This window comes from Chiloscyllium plagiosum, chromosome 7 (genome assembly GCF_004010195.1).
Source record: "Chiloscyllium plagiosum isolate BGI_BamShark_2017 chromosome 7, ASM401019v2, whole genome shotgun sequence".
Lineage (NCBI taxonomy): Eukaryota > Metazoa > Chordata > Chondrichthyes > Orectolobiformes > Hemiscylliidae > Chiloscyllium > Chiloscyllium plagiosum.
This window is the reverse complement of record NC_057716.1, coordinates 32,255,614-32,271,233: the sequence shown is the minus strand read 5'-3', so window position 1 is coordinate 32,271,233 and position 15,620 is coordinate 32,255,614. Positions and strand designations below refer to the sequence as shown.

At 42.2% G+C, this 15,620-nt stretch overlaps 1 protein-coding gene across 1 annotated transcript in view; it reads left to right on the top strand.

The window, feature by feature from the left end:
* LOC122551917 (leucine-rich repeat flightless-interacting protein 2-like) overlaps window positions 1-15,405 on the top strand; it is a 100,825-nt gene extending 85,420 nt beyond the window's left edge. Inside the window, exons 15-20 of the mRNA XM_043694486.1 lie at window positions 1,462-1,587; window positions 3,822-3,893; window positions 8,883-9,053; window positions 12,278-12,370; window positions 13,280-13,372; window positions 15,295-15,405. Coding sequence (XP_043550421.1) covers window positions 1,462-1,587; window positions 3,822-3,893; window positions 8,883-9,053; window positions 12,278-12,370; window positions 13,280-13,372; window positions 15,295-15,405 — 666 coding nt within the window. The remainder of the gene's footprint in view (window positions 1-1,461; window positions 1,588-3,821; window positions 3,894-8,882; window positions 9,054-12,277; window positions 12,371-13,279; window positions 13,373-15,294) is intronic.
* Window positions 15,406-15,620: the final 215 nt, after the last annotated feature.

The window sequence follows — 15,620 nt, the reverse complement described above, 5'->3', positions numbered from 1 at the left end:
ACATCCTCATCACATTTCACCCTGCCAACCAGCTTAGTATCATCAGCAAATTTGCTAATGTTATTACTAATACCATCTTCTATATCATTAACATATATTGTAAAAAGCTGTGGTCCCAGTACTGATCCCTGCGGTACCCCACTGGTCACTGCCTGCCATTCCGAAATGGAGCCGTTTATTATTCATTTGTTTCCAATCAGCCAACCAACTTTCAATCCAAGTTAGTACTTTGCCCCCAATACCATGCGCCCTAATTTTGCTCACAATGGTGTGTAATTTTAAGGTGATTGGAGGAAGGTTTACGGGAGATGTCAGAGGTAAGTTCTTTACACAGAGAGTTGTGGGTACATGGAATGCACTGCCAGCAGTGGTAGTAGAGTCAAATACATTAGGGACATTTAAAAGATTCTTGGAAAGGCACATGGATGATAGTAAAATGAAGGGTATGCAGGTTAGTTTGATCTTAGTATAGGATAAAAGGTCAGCACAACATCGAGGGCCAAAGGGCCTGTACTGTGTTGTACTGTTCTACGTTCTATGCTTCCTATAGTTTATCTACCACTGTGGTTAGAATGGCTGATTAAGTGCAGGGATAGAGACAGTGAGTGATGATCACGGGTTATGAATGACCATTTATCTCCAGCTTCCATCTTTAATGTACATTGTGCCTACATATTATATTCAACATTGATTTGCTATCCCAATAGATTGATTCTGGTTGGGCCTCTCCAATTGTTCCTGTGCATGTTGTCGATAGTTGCTGAAAACCAAAGTTCAGGAGCCACAAGATCTGGGTGGGTTGGCAGTGAATGTTAACAAGCCGAGGAAAGGCCCTGGGAACATCCTGCCCAGATCTGCTCCTCTACCCTTTCCCCATAATGCCTCGTTTACCATGGCTAAGCCACCTACCCTGCACATCCCTAATCACAGTGGACAGGTTAGCTAGGCCAATCCACCTAAGCTGCATATCCTTGGATGGTGGGAGGAAATCAGAGCACCCAACAGAATCCCACATTGACATGGGGTGAACATGTATACAGGCTGGAATCGAACCCAGGTCCCTGACGCTGTGATGCAACATTGCTAAACACTGGATGATCTGATTTAGCCCTCAACCTACCTTCCCGCCTACCCGATAACCTTTTGACTCTCTTGTTAGTCAAGATTCTATCTATTTTTGCTTTAAAGAAATATTCGGTGATTTTCATCCACAACATTCTCTGGGGAAGAGAGTTCCACAAATTATGGTCCGCGTGCAGAAAAGATTTCTCCTCATTTTCACCTTAGTCTCACATATACTGGGACACATCCTTTCAATATCAAACTTAGCAAAGTCCCCTCAGAATCTTGTGTGTTTCAATTAAATTGTCTCAGATTTTTCAAAACTCTAATGGACATGGACTCAGTGTCCAACCATAGCCATGATCGCTTTGTGGCTGATTAGCATATTTTCTGTTTCAGAGTTCCCGGGCAGCTTCAAGCCTCTCTGCTGCTACCCTTGCCTCCTTGGGAGGCACTTCATCAAGGAGAGGCAGTGGAGAGACCACCACCTCAATGGACACTGAAGGATCAATTCGAGAGATCAAGGTATGAGGCGATGTAATTTCAAAGATTGTGATCCTAATGTGGACATTTCACATACCAGGCTAGTAAAGTTGAGTTTTTGTCTACTCACATTGCTCATGGAGCTTGGACAAGAGATGTGTGTGGGTAAAATTTATCTTGCACCATTCTGATTTCCTCACAGGGCTGTCTCTTTCAGTGTTTCTCTATTTCTGTCTCTTACTTTATGTCTGTGTCTGCTTGTTCGTCTCTCTCTATTCCCTCTGTCTTCATTTTCCCCAGATTTAGTTTGATTGTCTGCTCCTCCTTAGCCCCCGACTCTGTCTTCTTACCCATGAAGCCTTGTTGTCTTTCCCTCTCTTGATTTTTCTGTGTTTTGTATCGGTCTGATTCTAACCACCTCTCTTCTCTTTTTGCCTCACTCTGTGACTCCCAACATCTTTTTTTTTTTGTCTCACTCCCATTGGGTTTTCAGATTTTTGTCTCCTTCCATCTCTTCCTCAATTCCTCTCTTCACGTATCTCTTTTCCTATCTCCAGCTTACATTCTATATTTGTTTAACTCTTCCTGCTCTGGCTTGGTCCTAGTCCTCATATTCTGGCAAAGTCCAGACCCCTCACACTATACCTCAGTTCTGGTTCCCCGGAAGCTCTGATGCAATCACAGTTCTCTTCACATTCTGGCTCCAGTCCAGTCACACTTTTTAGAATTAGATTTATTGTCATGTTTACTCAAGTACAGAAGTCCAGTGAAAAGTTTACAATGTCACCTCTCACAGCACCTTCTTAGGTACAAAAGTGCCTCAGTACAGATCTTAGGTACAAGAAGAGAAATAAAGAAAAAGAAGTTACATTACCTTACAGTAATTCACCAGTAAAAGTTAAAAAATGAAGAAATAAATTTTAAAGGAAAATCATTACAGTCAGATAAATGGATTATAGATAAACATTACATTGCAGTTGATCTGATTAAGGGGCTATCACACATTATCTAACTGGGCTGGCAAACTGCTGACCGCCCACATCAATCTCCAGTCTAACAACCGTCCCCATGCCTTCAGTCCACTCTGCTCTGCTCCATTTTGGTCTGTCTTTGTGCTATGCTGTGTTGGTAAAAAGTTAAAAATCACACAACACCAGGTTATAGATCAACAGGTTTATTTGGAAGCACTAGCTTTCGGAGTGCAGCTCCTCCATCATCAGGTGGTTGTGGAGTATAAGATTGTAAGACACAGAATTTATAGCGGGAAAAAATCTTCCTGAAGAAGGGCTTATGCCCGAAACGTCGATTCTCCTGTTCCCTGGATGCTGCCTGACCTGCTGCGCTTTTCCAACAACACATTTTCAGCACAGAATTTATAGCAAAAATTTACAGTGTGATGTAACTGAAATTATATATTGAAAAAGACCTGGGTGGTCTGTTAAGTCTCTTACATATGAAAGAACTGAAACCAACATGGTCATTCTAAAAGATGAGAGACTTTTCTGTATCTTACAATCTTATATTCCACAACCACCTGTTGGACTATAACCTGGTGTTGTGTGATTTTTAACTTTGTACACCCCAGTCCAATACCTGCACCTCCAAATCATGACTGTATTGGTATGTTTCTGTCTGTTACTCTGTGGGGGAGATAATGGCAGACTGGAATTGTTTTTGGATTAAAATCCAGAAACCCAGGTAATGTCCCAGGAATCTTGGTTTAGAATTCACCATGGCAGGTGCTGTAATTTGAATTCAAAGAAACAATCGGGAATTTAAAAAGAAAAGGTTGAATGATGACCCACTCATCAATGGTTGTAAAAACTGAGCTTATAATCTGCTGTCCTTACCTAGTTTGGTCTACATAAAGCTCCAAACCCACAGCAGTGTGATTTATTCTTAACTGCCCTCTGAAATGACCTAGTATGGAACTCAGTTCAAGAGCAACTAGGGATGGGAAACCACTACTGGCTTGACCAGTGATGGTCACATCACATGAATAACTAACAATAAAAAAAGTCTCTCTCTATCACTGACTATGGGTCTGCCTCTGTCACTAGCTCTGTCTAACATCACCTTTTCTATCTTATCATCTTTCCACTCTTTTTAATGGCTCAGTTTCTCTTTCTGACTAAATATTTTTCTTCACCTTCCTCGCTTTTTTTCTTTTCTGTCATTTATCTCCCTGTTTCTTTATTTCTGTCTCTGTTTCTCTGTATATCATTCCCTTCCTCCCTCTTTCTTTCATTTCACATTGCTGTTTGATTCTCTCCCAGGAAATCTTTGAGCTAAAGGATCAGATACAGGATGTAGAAGGAAAATACATGGAAGGGCTGAAGGAGTTGAAGGTATCCAGTTTGGGAATGAGTGTGAATTTCTCCCCCTAGTGACCTTGCCTGAGCTGCCTGTGCATCATCTTGGTATTAACCAGCAGGGGCCCATATTTCCCCCTGACGCGTCTGTTATTAACAGCATGGATTGCACTGAACCTATTCAAGGTTTTAGTTACTCTGGCAGAAGCTAAACTTAAACTAGTTCTTCCAGTGTTCTCACCAGTCTTCACCTGGAAACATGTTTTATAATTCTTTGTTTTTTCTCTCTTCTCTCTTGCTTTCAGTTCCTCTGCTTGCATTTTCTCCCATTGTTTCAACATTCCCTCCCTCTCCCACACATTCACATTCTCCAATCATCCTGATTATTTCACAATGAATCCTGGTTGACTAGCCTCTTGAAGCCATCTTGTATTTTGATTGCCTTGTTGGCCAGCCATCAGACGTCCTGGTTTGACTGTGACAGGCTCCACAACTGTTCTGTAATCTTGTCCCCTACACCGTCTCTGCGACTCCATGACTGATATTATTCCATTTTCCCCCTCTCAGCCAATTACAGTCTCTTCCTTCCAAAGTTGTACTTGTTTCTGATGAGTGAAAACATGCAGAGCTGAGAGTGGAACCCTGAACATGTGCAATGTGTAGCTTTCTTACTGAAAACAATGACCCATGTTGTAGGTGTATTACAGGTGTATTGAACTCAGATTTCTCCAGTTTCTTCATTTCCCCTCCCCCCACCTTGTCTCAGTCAAATCCCTCGAACTCAGCACCGCCTTCCTAACCTGCAGTCATCTTCCTGACCTCTCCGCCCCCACCCCACTCCGGCCTATCACCCTCACCTTGACCTCCCTCCACCTATCGCATTTCCAAAGTCCCTCCTCCCTACCTTTTATCTTAGCCTGCTGGACACACTTTCCTCATTCCTGAAGAAGGGCTTATGCCCGAAACGTTGATTCTCCTGTTCCTTGGATGCTGCCTGACCTGCTGCGCTTTTCCAGCAACACATTTTCAGGTGTATTACAGTCTCAAAGTTTTCCACTACAACACAGGTCCGGGTATGTCCTACACACAGAAAAGCATAAGAAATCAAAACTGGCTAATTACTGCCTCATCAGTCTACTCCTGATCATCAGTAAAGTGATGGAAGGTGTCATGATCGCTGAATCATCTGTTATCAACATCCTGGGGATTATCATTGAAGAGAATTTGAACTGTACAAGCCATAAAAATAGAGTGGCTATAAGAACAGGTTAGAGGCTTGGAATCCTGAAGAAAATAAGTCACCACGTGTGAGCGCCACCTTCGAATACCTAAGGATGACTGTGACATCCATGCTGTGATACCAAGATCCTTCTGTACAAAGCAGTCATCCTTCTGACTCTTCTATGTGGCTATGAAACTTGGACTACATACAGGTATCACTTCAAGACCCAGGAGGAGTACCATCAACATTGTTTAAGATAGATTCTCCACAACAGCAGGGAAAACAAACATACAACATCAGCATCCTTGAAGCAGTTAACGGCACCAAGATCAGGGCCAGCATCTTAAACTAACTCTGTTTAGGATGTTAAAAATCACACAACACCAGGTTATAGTCCAACAGGTTTAATTGGAAGCACACTAGCTTGGACAAACCTGTTGGACTATAACCTGGTGTTGTGTGATTTTTAACTTTGTACACCCCAGTCCAACACCGGCATCTCCGAATTCTGTTTAGGATGCCTGAGTTCTGATTACCAAAGCAAATCTTCTTCATCCACCTCAAGGAGGGAACTCGAATGAGAGGAGGACAAACTTTCAAAGGCTCCCTAAAGACTTCACTCAAGAAATGCAACATAGATGTCACTACATGGGACACCCTCGACCAGAAGAAACTGACTTGGAGGAAATGCCTGTACGAAGGAATACGATTGTGTGAGAACACCTGTTGGCAAGAGGAAAGATGGAAAAGGAACCAGAGAAAGGAATGCCAGTGATCTCGAGACTAAGGACCAATTCCACGCCCTGGAAACACCTGCCAAATGTGTGGTCAGAGAAGCAGCTCTGGATTTGGTCTCATCAACCAAACCCATGACCCACAGAACCCATGACCAGGGGCACGGAATTTCCTAGGTGGACAATCACACTTGTTAGCAAGTGATTGGTGACAACGAACTCACTATCTGACTCCCCAAAGCTGTCCACCATCAACGAGTCAGGATTATATGGAATACTTGCAGAAAGTGAGGACTGCAGATGCTGGAGATCAGAGTCGAGAGTATGGTGCTGGAAAAGCACAGCAGGTCAGGCAGCATTAAAAGAAGCAGGAGAACCGAAAAATGCAATATTTCAAGTTGCCTGGATGAGTGCAGCTCTAGCAATACTCAAGAAACTTGACACCATCCAGGGCAAAATAGACCACTTGGCTGGCACCACATACACAAAGATTTACTTACTCCATCACTGGTACAGATCAGTAGCAATGTGTACTATCTACTGAATACATGACAGAGTTTACCAAGGCTTCTTAAATAGTACTTTCCAAACTCTCAGTAACTAACCAATCTAGAAGTTAAGATTCTGACTTGGAAATATTTCATAATTTCTTTGCTGGATCAAATTCCTGGAATGACCTTTTTAATGACTTTGAGGATGCATTCTTGCCAATGGACTGCAGCAGTTCAAGCTGGTAGATCACTACCACCATCTCAAGGGCTGGCCCAACCAGCGACACCCACATTCCCTGAATGAATAAAAAACTTCGGAACTGCAACACTATTCTTTTCTTTCTGCCGATGCCAAGCAGAATTTTTGGTGAAGGGTCTACTTCCAGATTGGAATTTCTTCTTCCATGGCCTGTACTGAAATTATTTCTACTTGCACCATCTGTGTAACAGTCTAACTACCCCTTAGTTCGCCCTGCATACTATTATGATTCCAAATGGTATTATTTCTGAGCAAGTCAGATCCCAGTTTGAAATCTGGCTTGATAGATCATACTTTGATTTGTTTTAGTTTTATCAAAATGGCCACTCGCAGAAACATAAACATGCAATAACAATAAAATACAAAAAACTAAATTATCTACTTATAACACATATTCAAAAACATGTTAAACCTGTAGTGCATATCTCACACCAGTGTTCCTGTCTCTAATGTTGGAATCAATTATTATGAAAGTAATAGCACATTTGGAAACTCATAATCTAATCAAGCAGAGGTGGCGTGGCTTCATGAAAGAGAAATTGTGTCCGAGTAATTTAATAGAGGTTTTTGAAGAAATCTCAACCTGAGTGGATAGAGCTGAACAAGTAGACGTGTTGCATTTGGACTTCTAGGAGGCATTCACCGAATTACCTCACAAAAGATTAAATCATAAAAGTCCGGGGAAGGCATAATATTAGCATGGATAGAAAATTGGCAGATGGGCAGGATGGGAATAAAGAAACACAGAAAGCTGGGATGTATGTCCATCAGGTAATCAGGAATGTGAACGGAATGTTGGCCCTTATTTCAAGGGGGTTGAAGTATATGGATAAGAAAACATTGCTCCAAGTATACAAATTGCTGGTGAGACCACATCTGGAGTTATGTGAGCAGGAAAGATATTATTTCATCGGAGGCAGTTCAGAGAAGGTTCACTAAGATGATCCCTTGTATTGACAGACTGTCTTATGAGCAAAGATTGAACAAGTTGGGACTCTACTTACTGGTATTTAGAAGTATGAGAAGTGATATAGAACTGTTAAGGGGTTTTACAGAGTAGATGTTGAGATGATGTTTCTCCTCATGCTCCCATGAGTCTAGGACCAGAGAGTATAGTGTCAGAATAAAGGGATGCCAATTTGAGACTGAGATGTGGAGGATTTCATTTCTGAATTATGAGTCTTTGGAACTCCTTGCCACAGAAAGCTGTGGGGTAGATTCATTGCGTATATTTAAGGCTGAGATAGATAGGTAGATTCTTGATCAGTAGAGGAATCAAGAGGTATGGGGAAAGGGCAGGAAAGTGGACATAAAGAATGTCAGATTAGCCATGATTCTATTGAATGGAACAGCAAGCTTGAGGGGTGAAAGGCCTAGACCTTATCTTATGGTCTAACACCTCTGTACGTTTAAATCACTTAATATGTCTTCATCCTAGGTCTTCACAGGACTACTCAAATCTCAAAGTAAAAGTCAAAACAAAATCTCTCCCTCTGAGCTATGGGTGTTTACCTTAAGCTTATAAAAATCAAATTCTACAAATCCCCAAATACTTTGGGCTCCATTATTTACCTTGAGGAGGCTCACAAAATAGTCTAAGGTAAACAAAATGTTGTGCACAAAAAGCTAGGCCTCAAGAAACTGTTTTAAAATAAATCATGGTGGCTATAAAAATAATACAAATGAATTAACTTCAGATTCACAGAAATCCCACATATTACTGACTCGACAATTCAAACTTACAGTAAGTGATATTAAAATTATATATTACACAGTGTCCATAGTAATACTGTGAGGTTGGACAATCTGACAATTGGGTTGGCTGAGCTGGATTAGAACTGGGGCACTAGGTAGAAAATATGAACTGAGGAGTTGGGTGGGGAATCCACCAGTGGAGGGATTGGAGGTTGGGGGGACTGTTGGACTCTTTCTTTCAAAGCTTGCAGGGAGCTGTGTGGAATCTACCAACCAAGGAATCAGAGGTAAAATTATGAACTGAGGGATTGTGAGGAGTTGGAAACTATCAACTGAAGGGATGTGGAAGGGGTGAGTATTGATGCACAAATGTCCTTGCTGCAGGTGAAGTGGATCACGCATCGGCATGGAGGCCTGGTCGATTGGTCAAACTCTGCCCAATTCAAATCCCAAATGGCCAGGTTAACATTTCCTGGGACTAAAGGCTGGGAATTTTGTTTGGGGTAGACTCTGTCTTGGCTGCAGACGGATTCAGCCTCTTCCTACCTGTTGTGTTAGTCTATTCAATTTTGGTCTTGCAATGTCAGTGTTTGTGTTCCTATGATTGCCTTTCTTCTGATCTAGGACTCGCTGGCCGAAGTAGAAGAGAAGTACAAAAAGGCAATGGTATCGAATGCACAGCTGGACAATGAGAAAACCAACCTCATGTACCAGGTAGACACGCTAAGGGAAAGTTTGCTGGAGCTGGAGGAACAGTTAGCAGAGACACACAGGATGCATGAGGAGAAGACTAAGGTGAGTGGGGCTAGTGTTGGGTTTCAAGGGTAATCTGAACCAGTGGCAGCAGACTAAACTCTCACAGTGAGTAGACAGGGCCTTACATTCAAGGTAATTATTCTGCCATTACATCACTATCTCTCTGTTAGAGAGAACACAGGAAATATAAAGCATTTGGAAAAGTTAATGGACATGATGAGAAAACTTTCAACATACAACATGGGAATCAGACTATAAAGGTGAACTCTTCATAAATAATGGATGTGACTTATGAATTCCTGAACTCTTGAGAACTTGGGAGATGAATTTGGTGATAAAACACCATATACTTTGCATTTCCATGAATTCTATAATTTGGACAGACAGGTAGTACGTATAACTCAAGAAATACAGCCTGATGCATGTACTAATTGTGAAGAATATGAGAAGTAATCTCAATCAGAACAGGACTTATAGACTTAATGATAAGGTCCTGGGGAGTGTATACTGAAGTTCTCAGCTTGGGTGATCCCAATAATAAGATGTTAATCATTTTTAGTGGCGCTTTGTATGTAAATCATGGTGATTGATTTTGCAATACAGGAGGATTTGTGATACTCCTTGTGGGAGAAAATTGGAAATGTCACCCCTTGGCTTGAGGCAGCGACAGATGGGGGTATGGTGCCATGTGGATTGGAGGAGGAGGAAATTATTAGGAATGATGAAGTGCACATGAGCCACTGAAACAGGTGCTTCTTGACACTGTTGACATGGAGATCCCTTTGTCTAAGATTAGGGCAAGATATGTAACAGGGACCAAAGGAACATTACATGGACAATGTACATTCTACAAAAGTTGCAAGTGAAAAAAGGCTTAGGATGGATATAGGATATTTTAAAGCAGATGTTGGAGAAGAAAGAAATCTCCAGATTTAAGTGGTTAGATACTAGTCACTAGATACTACAGTTAATCAGATTGTTTTACTAAGGAGACATCAGTTTCTTTATTTTCTTAGTTTAATTTCCTTTATAATCAAATATTTTGCTAGGTTCTAACAGTGTCAGTAATGATGGTTTCCTGGGCACATGCTGGATGAAGAAATTTCACAGTTTCACCTACAGGACTTTAGTTTTTAACCATTCTCTGAGTTCCCTGGGTTAGTGTAATTAGTAGCTGCCTTGGTAAAGTAGCACCTACTTTGAACTGCCTCAGAGGGTTTAACATTTAACTGATGGCAATCTGCAGTTTGAACTAAGTGAGTAGCAGACTAATTCCTGAGTTGGTGGCATTTTGTTTTATCCATTTGTGGGGTGTGGGCGTCGCTGGCTGGCCAGCATTTATTGTCCATCCTGAGTTGCCCTTGGGTGAATTGTCCTCTGAAGAAAGATTAGACAGATTGAAAAGAATGAGAAGTGATCTCAATTCAAACACTTTAAGAGTTAAACGGAACAACTCCAGAGTTGACTGAGAGCAGGTGATGCTTGTTAGACTTCATGGTCATGTTTTTTTCTGCTGGTTAGACATTTATCATCCCCAGTGTTGTGCATGGGGGTGCTGCAAAGTTCACATTATAGCACATTCTGAAGAAAGATGGCTGTGTTTATTGGAGGTAAGTCACCTCTGTTCCATGATATAGTCATAGAGATGTACAGCATGGAAACAGACCCTTTGGTCCAACTTGTCCATGCCAACAGATACCCCAACCCAATCTAGTCCCACTTGCCAGCACCCGGCCCACCAACCCAATCTAGTCCCACTTGCCAGCACCCGGCCCATATCCCTCCAAACCTTTCCTGTTCATATACCCATCTAGATGCCTTTTAAATGTTGCAATTGTACCAGCCTCCATCACTTCCACTGGCAGCTCATTCCATACACGCACCACCCTCTGCGTGAAAACGTTGCCCCTTAAATCTCTTTTATGTTTTCCCCTCTCACTCTAAACCTGTGCCCTCTAGTTCTGGACTCCCCCACCCCAGGGAAGAGACTTTGTCTATTTATCTTATCCATGCCCCTCATGATTTTATAAACCTCTATAAGGTCACCCCTCAGCCTCCGACGCTCCAGGGAAAACAGCCCCAGCCTATTCAGCCTCTCCCTATAACTCAAATCCTCCAACCCTGGCAACACCCTTGTAAATCTTTTCTGAACCCTTTCAAGTTTCACAACTGTGGCTCAGTGGTTAGCACTGCTGCCTCGCAGCACCAGGGTCCCAGGTTCGATTCCAGCCTTGGGTGACTGTCTGTGTGGAGTTTGCACGTTCTCCCCATGTCTGCGTGGGTTTCCTCCAGGTGCTCCAGTTTCCTCTCACAGTCCAAAGATGTGCAGGTCAGGTGAATTGGCCATGCTAAATTGCCCATAGTGTTAGCTGCATTAGTCAGAGGGAAATAGGTCTGGGTGGGTTATTCTTCAGATGGTCGGTGTGGACTTATTGGGCTAAGGGCCTGTTTCCACTCTGTAGGGAATCTAATCTAATCTAATCTTTCCATTGCTGGAGTTCCTCAGGATAGTGTCCTAGGCCCAACCATCTTCAGCTGCTTCATCAATGACTTGCCCTCCAACATATATTCAGAATTGAAGATGTTTGCTGATGGCTGAAAAATGTTCAGCACCATCTGCAACTCCTTAGTGACTGAATCCATGTTCAAATGTAGCAACAGCTGGACAATATTCAGGCTTGAGCTGAAAAATGGCAAATAACACAAGGCCAGACACTGACCATCTCCATAAGGAGACAGTGTAACCACTGCCCCTTGATTTCAATGGTGTTACCATCACAGATTAACATCAATTGAGTCACCACTGAACACTGACTGAACTGGGCTAGTCACAGAAATAGAGTGGCTACGAGAGCAGGTCAGAGGCTAGAAATATTAGCCTTCCTCACTTTGCCTCCCTAGTGAGTAATTCCTCTCCTGACTCTCCAAAGTTTGTCCACAAGCCAAAGGCAGGAATCGATGGAATACTGTCCACTTGCCTGGATGAATGCAGCTCAATTAACACTCAAGAAGCTTGACACCATCCAGGATGCTTGATTGGCCCAACATCCACAAACATGCAATCACTCCAACAAACCTGCTCAGTAGCAGCAGTGTTTGCTATCTACAAGATGCACTGCATTGAAATCCTTACGTGGCACCTTACAATCCCACTACCACCGCCATCTAGAAGGCCCTGGACAAAGATGCAACCTGTATTGTAGATAGTGCATCGTTTGACTACCTGGGAGTTGGAATTTAAATCTCTGACTCTCTGTTGCTAGGAATTGGACAGACAGAAACATGCCTACAGCATCCTGCAGCATCAATTTGAGACAATGAAGGAGACTCTTAAAGAGAGGGAAGAGATGTTAACGGTAAGTGTAATGCTATTGTTCATGTCATATGATTAACCATGCACGCCCATTCGGCAATAAGATGTTGGGTGTTGTCAGGGCCAAAGGATATCACCTCTTTGAGGCCTGTGATGTGGAAAAGAGCCACTGCGTTTCCAAAGCCAACCTTTTGGGTCCATCAATCTTCCTTTGTAAACTGCTTGCTCATGGTTAATGGAAGGGATGTTATTAGTGGTTACTCAATGTTTGTTAGAAAGATTGTGAATTGTGCAAGGACGGGCCGAGATCATCTAATGGCATCAGGTTGAAAGATGAAGGCTGTTTGCTTGGAGATATGCATGGCTAATAAGCCCTCAGAGCACCAGCTAGACGAAATGCTGACTCAGTGACCGGACTTGAAAGGCTTGATTTACACCACCTCAGTCTGACTTTTCCCAGGCTACCACCACACTCGCCATGTCAGTGTCCCCAGTCTTATCCTCTCCAGATTAAACAACTGCACTGATTCATGTTTACCTGAAAAGTCGTTCTTGCCACATGAGCATCGACAGCCTGTTTGGGCCACTGAGTGCAACACAGTCTAGACTCGGCCCCAAAGGTACTGGAATCAATTGTTATTCCACATCTATTCACCCAACCTAAGGTCAGGTCAGTGTATTATAGTAAGGTTTAGAAGGTGGACTTCATCATTATATTCCTGCCATACAAAGATTATGCTGAATTATATGCAATAGCTAAGGATGTTTTAACTGATCTGAGACAATGTTTCAATGTAAATGCATACAAAGGGCTTCTCTTGTCTACCTTTTTTTAATGCTACTTTTACTAATCTTTGCTCTTTCCAGTTTCCTTTTACTTGTTCTCTTTCTCCCTCTCTTGCTTTATCCCCTTTGCCACCCTTCATCTTCCTTGGATCGGGACTGGTGTTAGGAGATCAAAGGGTTGAACCAGAAGCTGATTTCCTCCACTCAAGAGATCTCTGACCTCCAGGAGACGGTGGAATGGAAGGACAAGAAAATTGGGGTAGGAAAGCCTGAGCATTCTGAGTTTGAATTTGCAGTCGCCCACTGTACACTCTGTTCTTAATGCTCAGCATGTGGGATTAGACACCCATTGTTCACTCAGTTGTTAACAGTGTTAATTTTAGGGAAATTGCAATCTCAGCTACCTCATATAGGCAATTGATGCCTTGAACCAATTTTCTGATAATTTATTGAGTTTAGGAAGCAACAGTTGATATAAGAATGAATGAATAGCCTTTATTATCATGTGCACTTGAATGAGCCCAGTGAAAAGTTTGTAATCGGCGCTCGGTGCCATCTAAGGTACATGGTACCTAGATACAGATATTTTAAGTGTTGTTGCAGAATTGAAATAGTAATAAAACAGATTAGCTTGGAAATAGAGTTGAAACTCCAGAATGAGAATAAAAAGTGTCTATAAAGTACTCAAGTTAAAGTGCTTATAGTCCTTTTCCAACATGAGTCTGAGCCCGTCAGGCTTCAGAACACAAGGCCATGCTGCCTCCAAGCACTGGTCTCCATCCACATTATTTAATTCGGTAAATAGATATACAACCATGTCAATTGGAAATAGTTCACTGATGCCAGAGAACACACAAGCTGTTGGCACAGAATGTGTGCCCTCGTTGAGATTTTGGGGGCAGCATTCTGCGATTTAGTCCAAGTGTTAGGGAACTCTTTCCTAGGTCTTCCTTCTCTTCTTCTGGTACATCATCTACCTGAAAACAGCTTATTTGAGGATTGCCTGCTGAGAACTCACTGATGAGAACATCCCTCTGCCCCAAGGACCTATCATTATAACATATTTCTAGGGGTAGGTAGCTAACACTGTGTCAATCAATTGTCTGAACTCTCTTGATCAATGGCCATGGGACAAGTATCATTGTCGTCTTGTTTACCTCCATTTTGAAGGGTGGTTTTCATCCTCTCTAAAGAACTAAACCTGTTTATTTTCAAACACATTGCATTAATTAGAAGATACATTTGGCAGCAGATAAATTGTTGTCTAGTTCCACTTGCATTATGCCCTCCATGTTTCTCATAATTCTTCCCATTTATTTTCCCCTGCTGGAATTTTGAGATTTAACTCCTGCTGTAGTTATTAAATAAAATCTCATGCTACTCAGTAAATACGAGGAACATTCAGTTTTCAGGGGACCCCGATTTTCAACATTGCTCAGGGTGTGGGATCACAGTAACCCACAGTTCACTCAGCTGTTAACACTATGGATGTTGGATTTGGCCACAGTACATTCTCTCCCTTGAGCCAAATCACTAATATAAATTGTAAATAGTTGAAGACCCTGCAGTGATCTCTGTAGCACTCCGTTAGTTAGTTTGCCAACCTGAAAATACCCAGTTTCCCTGACTCTCTGTTTCTTGTCAATTCACCAATTCTCTATCCACGGTGATAAATCCCAGCATTATAAGCACTTAGCTTCTTTGGTAACCTTTTCTGTGGCACCTTATCAAATGTCTTTTGGAAATCCAAACACAATGCTTGTTGGGTACACTCATTACACTTTCAAAGAACTCTTAAAAGTTTATCAAATTCGATCTTCCTTTCACTGAACCATGTTGGTTGCACAATTGTAGTAAGATATTCTCGACGACACACACTTAACTCCTCCTGGAGACAAGCAGCCTCTTTCCCTCTCTACTGGTCAAACCTGGAAGTACTGAGGCAAGAATTGGTCAAACTGAGTCACTTGGAGGTGTTGAAAGCTCATGAAGGGATAACAATGAGACCCTGTATGCTGTTATCAGTCAAATTAAATTTTTTATTTAACCAACTTCTGAACCTTACCTGTGTTACTCCTGTTAGGATTCTGTATGCACAAGTTCTGTTTCCTCTTTGAATTTTCTACTCGTATTGTTCCTTTCTTCTTTTATCTCATCGGCTTCCTATCACTGAACCTTTAGGCGTTAGAAAGACAGAAGGAATACTCTGATGCCATCAGGATTGATCGGGATGAGCTCAGGGAGGAGGTTGCCATGCTCAAGGAAAGACTGAAGGTATGGACTCAGCATTAGGGATCTGTCCTAGGTCAGGGCCTAAGGTATCCGCCTACAGAACTGAGCGGTGAAGTGTTAACAGGAATTTGGGATTGGCTTCATGCACTGGGATGAGATTCAGATGATGGAAGATTTTTGAAGGTGCAAGAGTGCATCTACTTTAATTGACTTAATTTGTCAATCAGCAGTCAGGGTTGTGATACTATTGGCCTCAGTGGCAGGGAGAGGGAGGC